The 21072-nt window shown below is 37.6% G+C and overlaps 1 protein-coding gene across 7 annotated transcripts in view; it reads right to left on the reverse strand.

Annotated features, from left to right (window-relative positions):
- Positions 1–21072, reverse strand: part of LOC136843837 (nuclear distribution protein nudE homolog 1-like) — a 213224-nt gene that overhangs the window by 53059 nt on the left and 139093 nt on the right. For all 7 annotated transcript variants that reach the window (XR_010854700.1, XR_010854699.1, XR_010854698.1 and 4 more), the window contains exon 4: positions 983–1131. Coding sequence is in view for 4 of the 7 variants with exons in the window: in XM_067112636.1 (XP_066968737.1) it covers positions 983–1131 (149 nt within the window). In the remaining 3 variants the exon portion in view is untranslated. The remainder of the gene's footprint in view (positions 1–982; positions 1132–21072) is intronic.

Below are 21072 nucleotides of genomic sequence, written 5' to 3' on the forward strand. Positions count from 1 at the left end.
TGGATGCTGTTTAATTACAGTACAGTACATCTGGATGAATTACATGAATACTGTTTTCCTTCACTGTCACAGAGAGGTGGACTTGTTCCCTTGCTCTTAAATGCATTCCTATGGGACTTAATTTTTTCATCTAAATATTGTTTCTCTGTAAGTTCTGACCAGTAGATAGGTTCTCACTTGCAAATAATTTCTCTCCTTGAGAGCAAAATAATTTACAAGTTTACACTACTCTCATCCTACAATGCTCCCACTTTAGTGTGTAACCACCTGCTTACCTGTTTCTAAACTGATATCTAGTCGTGATATTCTCTGGGCATTCTCACATCCATCAGTTATAAATGTTATAAATGATTAAGTTTTATCTAAGGTTTAGAAATATCCCAATTTTGATACCATAGCATAGCAATCTTGAAAAAAAAATTTTTATGTCTTATGTACAGGTATATTTCAGACACCTAAACAAATGTTGGCGATTCTTAAAATGTTGCCACGAAAAGGTAAAAGTACAATAATGCATTCATAGTAAATAGATAGTGTTCCCTTCAAGGTGTGCTAAATCAAATGGATTTAAATACCAAACGGACCCTTAAGACATCAAGAGGTATAATAGGGACACAGAGGTTAAATATATACTGATCACGACCTTCAACATCACTGTGAGAAGGATGGGCCATTTTTTGTCATTCCCATATCAATACATGAGAGGAAATGAGAATATCCAGTTTTTGCTTCTTGTTATATCCTATTGTATACTTTTTAAGCATTTCAGTTTTATATATGCAGGCATGTGCCACTATTATAAGGATGATGGCAAATTAATGCTATATGATCAAATATACTAGATTCAGCATGACAGAACAGTGCATTATTAGGTAAAACCATAGCAAATAAAAATTTAAAACCATACAGTACAGAGGTTTCTTCTTTTTAGGCAAAAGAAGAAACTCTTAACTCAAACATATTCCAAGTAATTCATCCATACCTCTTCGCTCTCTCCAAATCATCATTGGCTTGTTCTAGCTCCCTTATGTACCGAGTGAGGTCCTCTTTAATAGTTTTAATTTCACTAAGTTCACCTTGCAAGGCTTTAACCTGGTTGTGGAATTCGTTGTGTACACGCTCGTATCGTTCCTGAAAAATAAAAGTAATTGTTAATATAAAATATCAGACAAGTGTAAATCAGGACCTTAAATATCTATTTTGCATGGATTAGCCAAATAAAACACCTCTGGAACAAAATTTTGTACCACTAAAATGACCCCAGTTTGTGGGTTTCAAATACATTTAAGGGTAGTCATCAAACAATTTTTGTCTTTAATCACATAATACTCTATACAGAAATAACAATGAACATTTTATGGCCAAATTCAACTGAATACCTTTGTACATCTTAAAAGGCACATGATATCCATGTTTGTACACATGGGGCTCATCCCTTATCTTGCAATGAACGGCTGCTTGCTGCCTTTACTGCTGTCCTTGTATTGTTATTTATGCATGTCAAAGAAATTCTTTATCTATTTCTTTTGGGGAGATCTGGTTTGCGAAGAGTGCAGGTCCCAGATATCGAAAAGTTTAAGACGAGTCAAAATTTACCAATTTCAGTGCAACACAATCTATGAACCTATGAATGTTCTGATGATAATTACCACTTGTAGTCTTCATCTTAGCCAATAGAAAACACTTGCAATTATGTCACCATGGCAAACGTGGGTTCATTTCAGCTTCAGTGCAATAACTGCTTTCGACAATTATATGTATGTATAAGACAAATGAACTTTTCCCTTTCCTGATGGGAGTGTCAGTGTTATTATCATGGATATGGGACATTGAACACTCCCTTTAAAAGTGAAGTTTTTTATACTGCTCTGATACTAAACATACCCAAGAAGTGACAAAATTAAGAACTCAACTGTGAAAGAGATATATATATTATATATACATACATATATATATATATATATATATATATATATATATATATATATATATATATATATATATATATATATATATATATATATATATACACACACAGACTGTATATTGTTCTGATTCTAAACATATCCAAGACGTAAAAAATTAAGAACTCAACTGTGAGATATATAAATAAATAAATATAATATATATATATATATAGATACAGATATAGACACATGTATATATAATATATATATATAAAAAATATATATATATATATATATATATATATATATATATATATATATATATATATATATTAAACTTAATCAATTGTATAATTGTTCTGCACAGTATGAGAGAGAGAGAGAGAGAGAGAGAGAGAGAGAGAGAGAGAGAGCAGTTAAATCCCAGACAGGGCTGCTTTATTTTTTCCATTATATCTCGAATGAGCTCTGGTGATTCATGGTCAAGAGAATGCCATCTGTCCAATGAGAGAGAGAGAGAGAGAGAGAGAGAGAGAGAGAGAGAGAGAGAGAGAGAGAGAGAGAGAGAGAGAGAGAGAGAGAGAGAGAGAGAGAGAAAGCGATTCTGCCAAAACCTGGACAGACTGTTCCTTACAGCTGACATTTTTAAAAATGCGAGTGGAATTGTCTGAATTATTTCTGCAATTCTAGGATTTTCTGGTTGAAATTTTTATATGAGTACTTGGATCCAAAGACTTGTCATTATACTAAAATCATTCCTTAAAGAAAGTGCCAACCTCATCCTGTGTGTGAGAGAGAGAGAGAGAGAGAGAGAGAGAGAGAGAGAGAGAGAGAGAGAGAGAGAGAGAGAGAGAGAGAGAGAGAGAGAGAGTCCATACTATTAAGGTTTCCCTTTGCCGTCTTCGATAAAAGGCGGAGATCCTTTTCCACGAAGCTGCACTCAACCCATTCCCCTTCACTGGCCTAAACCCCTTTTTGCCTCCCTTGGAAATAGAGCCACCGGGGAGCCTGATACCAGACGAAATCAATAAAACCCGTCTCACCTCCACACAACACTTCCCCCTGGTTATCATCACAACGGAGAGCACTGGGTTTAAAGATCACCCTATATAGGGTCTTGTAACCTACGTACTTATGTTCTGTTGATTTCGATTCGAAGTCCACGACCTGAATTCGACAGGGGTGTGCGAAGAAGAGTCTAAATGAAGTTTATTCAAAATCGTCCCACACAACTGTAGCCAACGCTTACTGTAGCACCATGAGAGGTGCCTGTGGTGAGCATTACAGTTGTTTAACAACAGACATCCTCTCTCTCAGAGAGAGAGAGAGAGAGAGAGAGAGAGAGAGAGAGAGAGAGAGAGATAATTAAGGTTTACCTTTGACGTCTTCGATAAAATGACTGATGCGGATCTTCAATCACACACGGGGATATGCGCTGTCTAGTTTTATTTTTTAAACTTCTTTGCATAATTGTGGCCTACTTCTACGTGGGCGATTTTTTAAGAGAAAAAAAAAAAAAGAAAAACATTTAAGCAATGGTGTATACTATAGATTAAATACCGCTTATTTCTTGGATTCGTTAGAGAAAAAGTTTGACGTTATCCCATTGTTGTCTAGAATAAGTGAAATTGCGAAATACATTCGTTTCGGTTATCAGTCACTTTTGATAACTCGAACCTTACAGATACTGGCATTGGAAATATTTTGGAAATGTGATTTTATGAACTTGAGTTTATCTCTTGTCTTTTTTGGAATCTGATTACAAGAGATCAACTAAAGTTCATAAAAACACCAAAATATTTCCAATGCCAGTATCTTTAAGATTCGAGTTATCAAAAGTGACTGACAACCGAAACGAAGGTATTTCGCAATTTCACTTGTTTTAGGAACAATGGGATAACGTCAAACTTTTTCTCTAACGAATCCAAGAAATAAGCGTTATTTATCTAGTGCACACCGTTGCTTAAATTTCTTTCATTTTTCTCTCTAAAAAATCGCCCACGTAGAAGTAGGCCACAATTATGCAAAGAAGTTTAAAAAACAAAACTAGAAAGCGCATACCCCCGCCCACGCCAACCACTGAAGTAGTCATGCATCTTATCCAACTGGGTCAGGTTACTTGCCCGGTTCCGCGTGAAAACCGGACAGCTTGCAATTAAAAATCGTTCCAAGAGCGCAGGCTTATTTATTTATTTTTTTTTTTTAATATTAAACAGCGCAAATATAAACAAAACGTCAATCTCTTTTAACACAGGATTACCCTTGAAAACATTTCATGAAATACGTAGATAACTTTTTCAGATATCCTAAGAACACACACACACACACACACACAAAGGGAATATGTGTGTTCCTTCAAGAAAAATATAAGAAAAAATCGATATTCACTCTTCTTGAAAAGAAATGACTCCAAAGATCTTAATCGGAGAATGACTTCGCTAACATCTTTATCAGCAGAGAGAGAGAGAGAGAGAGAGAGAGAGAGAGAGAGAGAGAGAGAGAGAATGAATAATTAGTCGATGATTGTGGTTTTCCGGGCTGCTCGAGGGCGCAAAATCTATGCTGGCACAAGGCCATCTTTATATAGCAACAAAGAATTTGATTCCAGTGAAACAAGCAGTGGGGTGCCATCTCCCACCGCAAGGGGGTCGTAGAGACTATCATCTTTCCAAGCTGGGGGGGCCATGAACAATCCCCAGCCTAAACCAGCCTAGCCTTCCCACGTCCCTACCTGCCTTTCCCTTGCATTTGGCAAGGTAAACTGGTACAACGGTAACATTATATCCATGGTAGGTAGAATCGCGTATTACAGGCTAGCTCGGCATTACGTCGACAGTTTGGTGCCTAAAGTGGTTCTCATAAGCAAGTTGTCTTTTTTTCCCATGCTAACTTGAGGAACAAATGGCTTTCAACTAAAAACCGTCGTTGCTTTTTTTTCTTCAGTACCTTCAACTATAGATGCAAACAAAGATTATTTATTCTCTACTGATGCTATTTTTAACGGATTAAAAAAACTGAAAATGAAAACAAATAACGAAAACAGGAAATAAAGACACGCGTTATAAACCTCACATTCTTACATAAAAGTACAAAGAAATGACATCACTAACAATGGCTAAATCCCACTACAGGCTCTATTCAGAGTTACAACGTACAAAACTTGCCATCGTGTGTTCATTACGAATGGAGACATACGGTACTTTCACGCATGAAATCCCTTCTTGAATCATTTCAAGTCTGAAAAACAACTGTTATCCAAGTGAAAATGTTTATCATTCCTGACGTGTGTTTCAAGCACCAAAGCTTCAAAATAACACAGTTTTCAGGCGTCAGTAAAGGTATCTGCTTTCGTATGTGTGTGCGTGCATGTGTCACCTCATTCCGCGCGCTGCGTCATTCGTCCTTAATTGGGTAATGTGCTACAATTTAAACAAGTGCGTTCTCGCGTCCGTGTACGCTACGACTGCACTGATTTCGAAATCGACCACTGGGAATAGGATTAGTAAAATACTGCGAATAAACACAATACGGAACGAACACACACAATAATTCAGCAAACGTGTGTCAGAGCAAGCAACATCATCCATGTCATATAAATATTTCCAAGACCATTTTCCAAAGTCAACACCAAAGTCTGAACTTGGCCAAGCCATACATGAGCCAGTAACGAAAGACATGACTATTGATGGCTTTTTTTATACAGACAAGAAATTCTGTGTCCTGTTCTTTTCTGTTGACATTGTCGAAAAACAAATATCTTAAATTCGTTAGTAACAAATGACTGAAACTTGCGATGAAATACTATCACACATAAGGGAAGTCACAGCAACAAAAACAAACGAAAAGGAGAACTGAATGAAACCAATGTTTCTTAGAATGCAGCCACATCTACAAAATAAGTGGCTTTAAAACACACTTTAATATGTTTCGCCTCCACACTGACCATGAAAATTCAGAGGAATTCCAAATTGAGGAAAATCTGGGCCAGTTTCTTAACACGAAATTACTGGCGTCGTCGCCACTACGACTTTATGGGAACCCCCTTCGCTTACGTAATACGACTAAAACTGAAACCTTAGAGGGTTCGGCTTACTATTCTGAGAAAGCGACGAATATGGGCATGAAACAAACCGGGACTCAATGACTTGACTGCGCCCTGATTATAACATCTCAACTGTCATTAAGTATCTGAGCAATGCACGGTGGAAAAAATGGTTCAGTAGGCCATCCTCTCATTGCATATTCGGTGACGAAGATTCTCTGACAACGTCATCATTCTATATCGCCTTCTTGTTTAGCAGGCCTCTCATTTCGCCATAAATATTTATTGCTAAAATGTCTTTACTATAACATGTTCACTTCAGTGATTGCTTTATTCACATTGATGTATAAAGCACGACACTAGAACAAAGTTCACAGTGAGGTACTGAGGAAGTATGACGCACGAAACTAAATGTGTCAATGGCATAACCGTGAAAACAAATATGAATAGTGATTGCCGTATCCGGTGAAATATGTAAGGCCATATACACATGTAAAATATCTGCATCCGGTGAAATATTATATAAATACAGACCATAGATACATGTAAAATATCTGAAATGGTGTAAAGGAGAAAAGCAGAGGCTCTAAAATGGAGCAGTCATGTGATCAGACTGCTTGTATATGACGTTTGGGATTCAGTGTTCAAAAGCACACGTGTCGTGGTTTAGTTGTTCAGCTCCAGATTCCCCTACCCACATGCGTTGTTTAGTTCTGCAGTCCTGTTTATTTCGTACCTACAAACACTAAACCGATGATCTAAACAACCATTCTCTCTCTTCTTGCGTGAATTTTGTTTATCAAATACCACCAAATATTATTAAAAATGATGTTCTACCGCACAATCAACAATTTTCAAAGCCCCGTTTATAACTGAAGTGAGGATGAACTCCAAGCACGTCATAAAGTTCTGCATTCACCTGTAAGGCCCCGTTCTGGTAAAACCAACATCTTAACTTATTTATAACCCTCTCACCAACATCACAAACACACACACACACACAAACACTATTTTCAGTCCTTATCTTGTATATTCCAGTGCTTCCCGGATATCAGGATCTTCCTTTCCAATACCTCTTTCTCTCCAACTGTGCCGCGTTTCCTTTGTATTCCTCTCCCAGCATTCTCTTTACAGGACCAAGCCATCTCAAAACATTCTCGTCCATTCTGTCATCTATGTTAACATCTCAACCAATTCTACCTATCTCCACTTTTCTCAACCAATCTTATGCCACAAATACTAGGTAAATATCACATCAGCAGCTTCAACCTTTTTTCTTTCATTTCCTTTCAACATCCACACTTCAATTCCATGAAGGAGACTTGGCTCAACATTCCCCTCAGACATTCCTACCGTTACTTCCAGACACACTCTAAGTCTCATCCAAATCTTTAGCGCATTCCCTGTTCCCTTCCTTGCTTCACCTACTCTGTGCCTCAACTTTTCTTATATTCCACCACCATCTGTTATACTGACAACCAAATACTCATACTAATTGACTGCTTACACTCTTCCACCATCCACATCAGCGTTCATTATTGAGTCTCTGTTTTCTAGTTACCTTACAATCTCACCACTGCTTGCATTTACTAAAAAATTTTCCTCTTGAAAACAATTAAATAAAATCTCTCACAAGTTTTTGCATTTTCTTTCAACTATCCACAATAAGAACTGTATCACTGCCACAAATAACTGATTTCTAGATGAGTCCCACTACAGAAAACATTCATACACCTACACAAAAGACTCATCAGCAGTGCATCCAACCACGTACTCTCAAGATTCCTGGAAGTTTCAGAGTAAAGCTGGAAGAAAGATAACAATAAACGATAAAACCAAAACTTTTCATAAAAAATTTAACAACAGTATAGCCCACAATTCATGTACAAATCTTCTACAAGTTACAATTTAGAAAATAACAGGTCTTATCTCTTGATAATTTATTACATCTCATGGTTATAAGCTCGTTATTCAGCAATCAGAAACCAGTTACTCAACTAATGACATTTTTAAATTGACCTAAGTACTATACACAATGGCTTAAGGCTGTTGATGTGTGTGCGCGCGTCTGTTTGAGAGAGAGAGAGAGAGAGAGAGAGAGAGAGAGAGAGAGAGAGAGAGAGAAACCCACTCCCGTAACAAGACAATACGTGAGAGAGATTCGTTGGTCCCATATTATGCGGTTAACGTTCCCAGCTGCCAGTGACACCCGACACCTCTTTCGTCAGCCTGAATGTTCATTCAAACGCTGCTGTCTGTCAAGACAGGCTGCGTCTTCAGTATCCCACAAAAAGCTCTATATCGGAATTCAAGTAGAGAGCTCTCTATACGACGACTTCCGATGTGGAAACCTTCGGGAACACTGCTTTTCACCAGATCATTCAGTGTCCGCGGAACTAAATGTCTCCCCGTTAAATGGCTTATGTCTGTTTGGTTCCAATACTGCAGTAAAAACTAAAAATTATTCCGAGGTTAAGGTTATCAGACTAAATGAAAGCAATCGTATGGCATGGTTAGAGAATCAATCCAAGTAACTGGACATTAAGCTTTAGGAAACTATTAAAGTAAATAAAAATTAAGTCACATAGTAAGGCAGGATGTATTTCAGCATCTCTGGGGGATAGCTTATGATGTAGAGTCCACTGAGACAAAAATGTAAGAAGCACTGGTATATATCTTTCTCTGATTGAAAAGCAGTTATTACGAATTAAATAAGGCAGAAATTGAAAAGCAGTTGTTATTACGAATCAAATAACAAGGCAGGAGTTCTTCAATTAAAACGTTTGCAAACTGAAGTAAAAAGGATCGAACAAGGAAAACCTGGGAAAATATGAAACGCCCTGCGAGAGGCAAAATGATTAGCCATCGTGTACCAAAGTGGCTGAGTAATCCATGAAGAAGGCAAGAGGGATTTGAAAGTTTTGGCAGGAATAAAGAAAAGGACACAACAAACGCACACATACATCCTACAGTTGAACAAGTGTGGGACCCGTGGGACGAAGGGATCTTAATAACTACCAAGGAGGGTTGGCAGAGAGCAAGATGAAAAAACAAGTGATGCTGACGAAGCTTCTGTGTAGGTGTATCGAGCGACCTAAGCCAGGGCGCAGATGTTATTTCAACAGAGGCTCGATCTTTGTTTCGAGTGTTACGTGGAAATATGTGATGCGGTTCTAGTCTCGAATTCCACAACCGGAAGCCTCGCAGGGCAGAGGAAAAGTAAATAAGTTATTAAAAAATAAGTCGGGAGGATAAATTATGAAAGAAATGATTTCCTTCCAAATATCCCGAGTCTTTTAAAAATGGTTGCCTACTTCATTTCCCCAAATTTCAGAATTAAGGTGGAATCTCCGTTTCTGGTTAACATGCTTCAAAGCATTGGACTAAATTATGCTCAACTGCTTACTCACCTCAGTAAGCACATACTGTGGCTCTCCTACCCCAAAATACAAAATGGGTCAGAAAAATAAAAAGCACACTCAAGCCACTCCATATACAAAAGGCTCGGCAGCAGTTCGTCGTCGTCAGTGAACTTCAAAAACTCGCATCTTTCGTGGATGCGCTCTCACTCCTGGATAAAAGCCATTCCATTCAAACATCTCTTCAATCACATTCATCTGACAATTTCTTGGTTTCTCTCTCCTTCTTCCTCCAACAAAAATCCAGAATTATACAGCAACCCAGTCTTGAAACGTGTCAAATACCATCTTAATTCTTTTCACCATTTAAAGAATTTGTATTCAATAAAATACACTTCTTTTTAATTTCATCCTTTGCAGCACTGAAAGAAACTTTAAACATCAAATTCTAGCCGGTAATTAATCATTTGCAATGTTGAAACATCTGCAAACACAATTTGTGTCAAAAAATTACTTTATTCATACCGATATCCCCACTCCACATATAAAAGAAGGTTCATCTGTGCAATGTTGAAATATCTGTTACTACAATGTTTTAAAAAAATCATTCATAACGATATCCCCACTCCTCGTATGAAAGAAGGTTCAATTTCATCAAATATTGAATAAATAGCTGTCAATCTTCTCATTCCGTCCATGACAGTTATTCACAAATACCAAGTTGAAATGGGACGAACCTGAGTCAAATGCGCTCTCAGATAATTTTGCGCATCAATTCACACCTGGAAATTTTTATCAAGATAATCCTGTCTCTCTTTTCAACATTCTTTTGTACAAAGCTCCACTCTCTCCTCCTTTCCTTTTATTCTGCTCTCAATATCAGATGAAACAAAGGAAAAAAAATAAATAAAAGTCTGGTAGTAAGAGGCAAATTCCAGATAGCTGCTTATGATAGACTACTTTTTATTATGCTTTTTACTTGTGCATAAATGTTGCTATTTGTGTATATTTTGTATTTTCGATGATGTAATAGATTTCAATAGCACTCTCTCTCTCTCTCTCTCTCTCCTGACACAAAATAACTACACCTCTTAGAGTAATAAATCTTCCCCAAACCCACAATAACATGAAAATGCTTCTTGACCACCTCAGTCCTAATGTTATTTCAGAGCTGTCTAACCTATCCCTTCAAGATCATACGGAGTTAGTGAATCTCAGAGCGAAATCAACTATAAAAGAAATTAACGTGCTCAACAATATTGGAACGAACTGCGTAGTATTTCATTGTGCTTTTACGTAGGCTAAATAGGTTACCAAATGCCGTTCAATACGTAAAAAATATGCCGAGGTTAAAAGCAGTGTGTCAATGTCACAACCCAGAACATATCGATTTTACCCAATTAAATAGCATGAAATCAACTCAGAAACAATGCAGAAGTAGCAATAGCATCCTGCATAGGAGACAACAGGAAGGAACGATACTCTTGGTAAGGCAGAAAAAAAAAATCAATTCGTTGTAACAGCATACTACTCCATAACTCATCTTTGACCACTTCCTCACCACACATGCTTTTTGTGCAGCAGTCGAAAAGAATGAAAGGACAAGTTACTCAACTGGCAGGTGTGTGTGAGAGAGAGAGAGTGAGTGTGAGTGTGTGTGTGTGTGTGAGTGAGAGAGAGAGAGAGAGAGAGAGAGGAGGACTTGTTGGTACCAAGAAGAATACCTCACCGAGCAAAGGAGGGATGATAATGTTTGGTTACCCAAAGATCAAGTTTATACATACACACACAATATATATATATATATATATATATATATATATATATATATATATATATATATATATATATATATATATATATATATGAATACAATAAAATCCAAATGTGCAGGAAGATAATTACAGCATTGGATTGCATATCTTGTGATTAAAGGATGCCGCTTCAAAACTATCTGCAATAGCTCGTTCTACATAAAAGTCACATTCTTCCACAGTAAGACGTCTTCCGGGAATAAATATTAGTACAACGTTCAGGATACACACTGAATTCAACATCGATTTCGGAAGCCAAACGTACCCATTCAAAAGAATTAATCTTTCCAGCATAAGATCCTTCCTAAGTAAATGCTCAAACAGCACGGCAACTGTTAAGAGAAACTCCCGATAAGCGCTTAATCACATCCTGTCCTTTAACAACACACACACACACGCACAAACTTTTAAAAGCCCTCTTCCAAACCAAAACAAAATCCCATTAATGGCGGGTACAAAGAGCAAATGATTTTCTTGAAAGTCCGACCAACGATTCAATACGAGCAACCACTGAAAACAAACAAAAGCGGGAAGCCATTTTTACTTTCGAAAGAACAGATGTGTCGGCGACTCATTAAGTTGGGGGTAATAAAGACATGTGTGCGAGAGAGCGACTTTGGTTCCCAATCGACCCTGACATCAATGAGGAGTGGTGGTGGTAGTGGTGGTGGTGGTCTTGCACCAACACCCGACAGCCTCCAACCACATCCTAATAGGGTAAGGGCCGATTAGGAAGTTCCGATGCCTCCGCCGACAAATACCACGAATAAAAAAAAAAAAGTGTTACTGCAACGACATTCCTAAGAGCTTGTCTCACTTGCCGTAATAACCATCTAATGATAACACGAATCATAATGAGATTATAACTATACCGGTGGGTGACAACATGAATATAATAACGGAAGACAAAATCACATTCTGATTCACTAAGATACAATTATAATTAATTAGCGCAGTTATGCAAGCTCGCACACACATGCAGACACACACAAACACAAACAGTTCCCGCTATGCTCAAAATAAGTGCTTTATACAATATAAACAGGAAACTTCGAATAATCTTAACGGTCACCTCTCCATAATCAAAAACTTGAATGAACACTAGTCCTCACCAGGCTTAAACCCTCCATCTCAGTGAAGGTGTTGTGACGCCACTTTCAGCAGTCATAAACCACTCAATCTATCTCGGCGAAATCTAAGGGACGAAGAGTAAGTTATCTGATTCCCTTTATTTCTCCTCATAAAAACTGGGGCCAGTAGAATGAGCAACCCAATACCCTTGTACCATTATCCCAAGTCTATAAATAAATACAAAAAATACTGGATATACGCCCCTGAGAAAATGAATGTACTCCGGAAATCTGTAGCTTGGCGGTAGAGGAAAAATATGCACTAATGTACGTACAGGAAACATGCACTAATGTGTGCACAGTATACGCTCACGTATACACATAAATGATGTGTGTAATACACAGGCCCCGGTAATACATAAACTGACTAGATAGTCCTTCTATCCTCCGTCTGAAAGCTGAGCATTCCTATGCTAGATTTATGAATTACATTTGTTTAATTTACAATCTTCATTTATAATCAATAATAAATGAAAACATATTAAATCAAGTACTTTATGGAAAAATTTAAAAGGAATGCTTACGTAAGCATAAGGAAAGTGTTTTCCATAGGAAAATGTTGTAGAGCATTGACGAAGAGAATGAACCGGCATCCACACACTCTACATTAAACCTTGGTAAAATGTAAACGGTTGAAATCTTTCGCAACTATAGAAATAAGCCCTGACGGCTTACAAGACAACAGGTGCGTGTATGTGTGCGCGTGTATGCGCAGGCGGGTGCGCAATGGACATGGCATAATCGTATACAAATATAAAGTTGTAAAAGAAATCCCCTCCAAGTGATTAAATCACTTTCGATCTTTCTACATATATGAAAAAATCCCTTTTTAAATAAAAAAAAAAAAAAAAAAAAAAGCCCCACGAAAAACAAACAACTCAGTGGTCAAGCAACATCTCACGTACTCATCCATAATGCATATGGAGAAGAGAACGGGTATCCTCCAACTATACACTCCCTCGTTGTTATTCTCCTCAGGAACACATCAAAGCTAACCAGTTCCACTATTGTGGAGGAAACAAATCCCTTCCATTCATCCGCGACCGCGTTGGCTAATGATGTGATGTCATTTAACCATCTCTTTAACGAGATGGTTGGAAATGGCCTTGGTAACCTACACGTTGTAATCAATGAGACGCTTTGAGTTCCCTTTCTCAAAGGTTTACTCCACAACGATCACTTACATCAAACATCTGCAGCACTATCAAACACCCGAGAATAAAATAATTTACAAGAAACTTGGAATGAGGAAAAAAAAAAAGAGGCACACGGTGAAAGTAATAAGAGCAGCTCTTGAAAAAAACTTGTAATGTCGGAATGCCAAATATGGAACTGAAAGGCAGTCGACCAAAAGTGAGAGTATTTAGGCATAGACAGCCCAGTCAGTACTTTCGCTTTTCCTCCAGGTGAGACTCGTGTACATCATCATCATGAAACGGGGTTCAGAAGGGCAACGAAACGATCACCTAATGACATTCTGGATGACATAACGTCCACGTTTTCCTTGACTTTTCTCGCTGTCAGCAGTTCTTATAATACTGCATTTTCAAGATAGAATAGACAGAATATACAATTTAGGCCGAAGGCCAAACAATGGGACCTATGAGGTCTTTCAGGGCTGAAAGGAAAACTGAGAGTAAGAGGTTTAAAAGGTATAACAGGAGGAAAACCTCCAGTTGCACTATAAAACACTTGTTAGAAGAGAGTGGAAAGTAAGATGGAAGAAAGAGAATATGAATGCACGTACAAGAAAGGGAATGAAAGGGGTTGCAGCCAGAGGCCGAAGTGCATCGCGTGAGGCGCACTAACGGCACTAACCCCCACGGGAACCGCATCTTTAAGGACGAACTTTAGTTAAAAAACACTTATCGGAATGACTCCTTCGCTTCCACAAGTGCATAACAAGTCGAGGCATTTAGCTCGCCATACCCTCCTCCCCCTCGACTTCCAGCAACGTCTGTCTATTCCCGTCATGACGAGTGAATGTCAAAACAGGTGACGCTTCCCCCTATCTCGTGCAAAACGCCTTCGATGACTGACACCTCTCGAGTTCGAAAATAGCAACAGCAAGAAGGAATATGATTGAACAATGAAACTGCATTTGTTAGTAAATACGCTTCAACGCGTTCTCTTGTGCCAACATTTGCGCAAGATGATTGCGAGTCTTTATACTTTTATTGGCTATACTTCAATACTAAAAACAATACACACACACACATACATATATATATATATATATATATATATATATATATATATATATATATATATATATATATATATATATATATATGTGTGTGTGTGTGTGTGTTTCGAACTTTCATCACACCACTGTTTAAAGTTTTATATGCACAAACATAAAGCCACAAATGTCTTTTAATATCCAATTCGCTCTACCTCGGAAATAATACCGGAGGGGACTAGTAATTGATAAGTGTTTCGTCTGACATCACGTCATCATCGAAGTTGGAGGTCGTTGCTTTCGATGGATTGAATCCACCAGGTGACGAACCACTTATCAATAATTCCCCTCGGCGTTATTTCTCGAGGCAGAGCGAAATGGATATTAAAAATACATGACATTTGTAGCCATCTATCTAATGTTTATGAAAATACATGTACACTACCTGCCTATATACCTATTTATCTATCTATCTATCTAATATATATATATATATATATATATATATATATATATATATATATATATATATATATATATATAGTTGTCAATGATGACGAATAATCACTAATCTATTTTTTGAGATACTTGTGGGAATATTATAAAAATTGAACTTCTCTTATGATCATTATATACAGAAAGTTAACTTACCTTCTTTTTCTATTTCTTTATTAATTTAATGCTCGCAACTTGTGCACGAATAAAAATACTGTGTATTAGAATCTCCCTGGCTGTTATCCCCGAGTGCGAAGATATCATTAACGTATTTAAGCTGATTGCACGCTTAAGTTCAAATATCTCTATCGAAATATTGCACGTAGATTCGCGAGGGAAGAAGGGCCTTCCCACACTTCAGACGATTTTTGTAAAAATCAAAGCTGCAATCAAAAGAGTGAACGTTACACTCTACGATGCATGACATTCCTAGCTTTGCAGTATTTTGAAGATCTTCGTGAACAATTTCAATGGAAGCTATTCACGGTCATGTCTGAACATAAACTTCAGAATAAAATCCCGTGTGTTTAACGGATGGCTTTCGTCTGGAAAATGTTTATGATCATACAAATAGGCGAGAAGGGTTGCTTGCAGAATTTAGAAATGTTCTTTGAGTAATATAGTAATTATTACTTCCTATCGTTCACTTAATAGTAAGTCAAGAACAATGTCGACATCTCTACCGAATTTTGTGACGGTGTGTTCGTCCCGTCAAACTTTTAAGTAAAGATTTAAATGCAATTTGACATTAAGGAATCATCTGTGGATAGAGATTTGGTTGTTTCGCTCATCCAAGGCCCTTCGGGAAGTACATTTGAAACACCTCTATTTAATAAAATTAGTTCGTTAAAGTAATAGCGTCATAAAAATTGCTAAGAATTTTAATAGTAACCTCCTACTTTAGTTTTTGAAGCAGTAGACCTACCATTAATCAACTCAGCGCTGCTTTAGGACCTGGCCTGACAGTTAAGCTGCCCCTAAATACATCATCCGTTATACTACCGTTAAGGCAACGTTCGAATGATTAATAACATTATTCAGTAAGCCTAAGCGGCCTTCCTTACTAATCCCCAAAAAGCCGTTTGATTTGAGGCGTGATTTCAGGGAGTAAGGCCCACTGGTTTCGATGTCCCATGACACTTAAAAAAAAAAACACACACACACACACACACACACACAAGACCATCATCAAGGAATAGAAGAAGAAGGGACGCAGATAATTTAACTTTTGGTCCAAAATACTTCGACTGGTGGATGCTTTTCAAGTCTGGAGAAGCACAAAGATGGAATCGATTGGTAAAAGCGGTCGGAAGCCGATGTCCATCGCGTGAAGCCTTACTTGTTCTTGTGGGCATTCTTCAAGATTTCTTTTTTCCTTCTGATTCTTTCTCCTATGCAAGTCACCGACAAGTCGATAACATCGTGTATGTATTGCCTTCTCCTTCCTCATTTACCAGAGTTTGGGACTGAAGTGATAATCGAAATATGTGGTTTACCTTTCTTCGTGTATCTTAACGTAGATATTAGGTTGTTAGAACACAGCAAAAAGACAGAATTTCAGACTGCCAGTTCTTCCCATGTACACGTCCTTCTATCTGGCGCTGAAAATATACATACTTTTTCGTTGGGAAAGTCGGTAGAGCTGTGGCCTATCACTCGGTAGGCCCGAGTTCGAGTCTCCGCGGCCGGCTGATGAAGAGTTAGAGGAATTTATTTCTAGTGATATAAATTCATTTCTCGCTATAATGTGGTTCGGATTCTACAATAAGCTGTAGGTCCCGTTGCTAAGTAACCAGTAACCAGTTGGTTCTTAGTCACGTAAATTAAGTCTAATCCTTCGGGCCAGCCCTAGAAGAGCTGTTAATCAGCTCAGTGGTCTGGTAAAACTAAGATATATTTTTAATTTGGCTAATTTCACTTGTAGTTTACATTATTTTCTGATATATTAGATTTTTTCTTGTATTATAGGTTTATTCAATAATTAAAATGTAACAATACCGATGAACTGTCAGCAACAACGCAGATACGAACTGACCAATTAACGAATGCAGTTAATTCGAGAGAAAAATGTTTGTTCTCAATGCATCCACTCATTTTGAAAAGCGTGAAGAGGATCCTTTTCATCATCTGCCTTTAAAAGACAAGGGAAACTAGACATTAAGCTATTCCAAAATGCTAAATACAAAACAGAAACAGAGTAAAATCAAACGCATCTGGTCTCCTCTATGAACTTACAGAAAATATACAAATAAAATATCCTTCTCAGGCAGGTATTCTTATCCATTAATACGCCAAATTTCAACTTTGCAAAGTTCCTATATTGGGCATTCGTATGCACTTTTCGATATTGTGGAAAACAATAAACCTAAAGCAAGAAAAATATATAGGAGTGGTCATTTAAACTGTTGCAATCAAGACCTGTATACAAGTTTTCACTAACTTAATGTCAATTAATCCCTTTTATTACTTCTAATAATGGTAATTTCTGCAAAATATGGGCCGCTCGCCTTGGACAATCGGGCAGCACCTAATTTGGAAAATATCTTTCTTCTGGAAGGAAATGAAAGCGACGTGTAATGGTTAAGAGATAGTAAACTCCCCAGACCACAGTGGGGTAGTAAAAGTTAAGAGGAATTTACTGAATAACAAGAGAACGTCGATTTGATGTGCTTTGCAGAAAAGAAGCAAGGGAACACGAAAGGAAGACTAGGAAAAGGGAAAGTGAGAGTTGATGAAATGTTCCGGGTGAATGTGAGCAAGAATTTTAGGAGAGAAAAAAAAAAAGAACCTGTTCTGGAGAGAAGTACAGTACATGCAGCTGCAAACACCAATGAATGAATTATTATAATAAATCTATTGCAGAAACCTCGTCTTTAGAAAACGAAGTTCTGAGTCGACAAAGGCAGCACTGAGTCGTTAAATGTACAGGATCGAAGTGAGGCTGAGCTAAATGAAGCATGATTTAGAGAAATTCGATTAATTCTGAGAAAGGTTCTGGAAGTGACAGCTGAAAATGGAAGGACGACCATTTACACACCGAAAAATTGAAAAGCAAGATGACTAGTGAGATGCTGCATTATTCTGGGGAAATGATTTATTAACCAGCCAGTGAATGCGTGTTCTTTAAACAGGTTTTGGAGGCAGTAATTCCCTCTGTATGAGCAAGAAGGTGGTACATTACAGAATAATACTACTTGACATATCTTGGGCATCATGTAGCCCACCTCTTCAGATTTTGCATTTAATATCCACATACATGATTAAATAGTTTTGATAATTTTCATTGGATCTTACTCCTTATTCAAATAGATAAGATCACTGTCATTGAACTTACTCCTTATGAATAATTCTCATCTTCTAAAAAAAAAAAAAAACGGATGTACCCAAAATTTTTCTGTAGTCTACCTTGTTGCAGTGTTGGAGGATGGTTCCCTGATGCTGTGGCATTGCAAAGTCTTCCGTGTAGGCAAATTACAACTTGTTAAAGACATGTGCAGCTCCCTCCTATAACCCTGCAGATTTCTATACTGAGTTATACAGGTGTTCACTTTCCGTGCATTCATGCTGTCTCTTCCTATATGTCATTCGATGTATTTCTTCGTCTTGAATGACTGTGTATGCCTTCCCCTATCAGTGACCCCCTTCTCTCACTGATCCTTAATATACGTAGCAGTCGAAAGACTTAATTAAGGCACATGCATCTAAATACATATATCTATTGACTGAATTGAATATAGAATTTAGGCCAAAGGCCAAGCACTGGGACCTATGATGGCATTCAGCGCTGAAACGGAAATTGACAGTAAAAGTTTTGAAAGGTTTAACAGGAGGAAACCTCAAAGCAGTTGCACTATGAATCAATTGTTAGGAGCGGAGGGGGTGGAAAGTAAGATGGAAGAAAGAGAATGTGAAAGCAGGTACTGTAAAAGGAACCAAAAGGGGTTGCAGGTACAAAGAACCTTACGTAAAGCCTACAGTGCGCCGCATGAGGTGCACTGACAATACTACCCCCTTACGGGGCATATATCTATTAGACCACAAGTCAGAAAGAACCTGTTTCCTTAATTCTTACCTTACTATGGAATTCAGACATCCGTAAGTCGCTTTGCTTATTGCATGGCGTCCCTAACACCATGTGATATATTTATCTGTTGTGTAAGCCTTAGCAAGTGGCACTGAGAATGTTAGTGAACAGTTTTTCATGACCCATCAAGGCGAAGTCACCTGATGAGGTCACGGCCATCAGTATGTCACTGAATTCCCTAAGGAATGTTTATCGGGGACTCAAGTATCCTACCTTGGCTATTTTGTGTAAAGGTCACGGAGTCAGGATATAACATGACGTCAGGATATAATCAGTGTAGGGTTTACTGGCCTACCCAGTCCCGCAACAGTAACCACGCCCATAATTACCGACCAAATTCGCTACTCAACTTCCTTTTCAGACTAGAAATGTTCCCTCTCATCAACACCTCAATGAAGGACTCTTTCAATCAAGATAATGACCTCTAAGAGTTTGAAAATGTAAATAACATCAATCTAAATTACATTCTGAATCTGATATTACTATATCCTTACCTCTCAGGTTATATTTTTTTTAAAATGAATAAAGCAAACGACAGTTTTCAGCTGGTTATGTGGAAAGAAACGTTGGCACATCAAAGACAGACAGATGCCCATATATATATATATATATATATATATATATATATATATATATATATATATATATATATATATATATATATATATATATATATATATATGTATATATATATATGTGTGTGTGTGTGTGTGTGTGTGTGTGTGTGTATACAGAGAGAGAGAGAGAGAGAGAGAGAGAGAGAGAGAGAGAGAGAGAGAGAGAGAGAGAGAGAGAGAGAGAGAGAGAATCATTTTGTAGTTCTGCTACATGAATAGCACATCTCGTGTGAAAAATCAGGAGAGAGACTTAGCTGCAACTTCCTTTCAACAGAAAATCTCAGGATACAGGAAACAAACCTCTAACTCTTAGAACAAGACACTTTTATTTCTGGATTATGAAAAAATCCACAATTTACAGTTAATGACCTTAAACACCAAAAGAGTGCAAACTGAAAGTTAGTGAGCTTGAAAAAAGAAAAAAGCTAACTTACGGAACTGAAACCCTGCACACACACACACACACACACTAGTCATTATAATAAATTCTATTAAAATCAGTGAGAGGACGTTCACATCCCTTGATAACACGCATGCCAAGCATTACGACGTAATAATGCAAGAAAGCACGGTAATTACATCAGAGCAGGATAAACTTCATCATACACCGGGTATAATTAGAAAAACAGTTAATTGACGGACAATTAAATCCCCCTCCGTCATCGCTGGCAATCAAGTTTAACATCTTCAGCATCGCTTTATAATTGCTCCTCATATAAGCAGCAGGTTCCAGATTAGCGCGCAAAAAACCGTGTCTCTTTGTGTCGCATAAAATACAGCAGTTTTTCACCGCTTTTCCTTTCTGATTAATGTAATGAGAATACAAGCATCTACAGTTGCTTGGTTTCTAAGCAATCCTACAATTCATAAGGGTTTTAACACAATAAACCGCTTGGGGTCTTTGAAAATTTACAGCGCAATAAATTCCTAACAAATCTGGCAATCAACTGGGCATACAGTAGAACGAAACCGTTAGACCAATAAACCGACAAGAACCGCAGCCTCGGATATCGACCGTATTCTCTCTCACCCTGGCAGGATACGGAGTGGTGATTCATGCCAATGAAAGCAATCAATAGCCGTTATAAATTCAAAGTGCAAGCAGTCGAATTTGCTCTGCGCATCTCCAATCTCGTCCTTTTTCTCCTCCTTCTTCCTCTTCTTTTTCTCTGCTGCGGAAGTTCAAGGTTTGTCTACACTGCCAGTGATATTTGTCTGGTTCTATTCATGTTCTGCTGCTTTGGAGCAGAATTACAGAAGAGAAAAATTGGCTACGAAAGCATGTTTATACATGAGAAAATCGGGTTACTTATAATTCATAATTTATTTCTTCCTTCTTTTTTCTGCTTGTCAAAATTGAACAATATATATAAGTAACGAAAAAAAAAGGATGGGACGAGAATGTGCAATCACAGATTGCATGCCTTTATCAAAGCATCAAC

Source organism: Macrobrachium rosenbergii, chromosome 12, assembly GCF_040412425.1.
Source record: "Macrobrachium rosenbergii isolate ZJJX-2024 chromosome 12, ASM4041242v1, whole genome shotgun sequence".
In the NCBI taxonomy this organism is placed as follows: Eukaryota; Metazoa; Arthropoda; class Malacostraca; order Decapoda; family Palaemonidae; genus Macrobrachium; species Macrobrachium rosenbergii.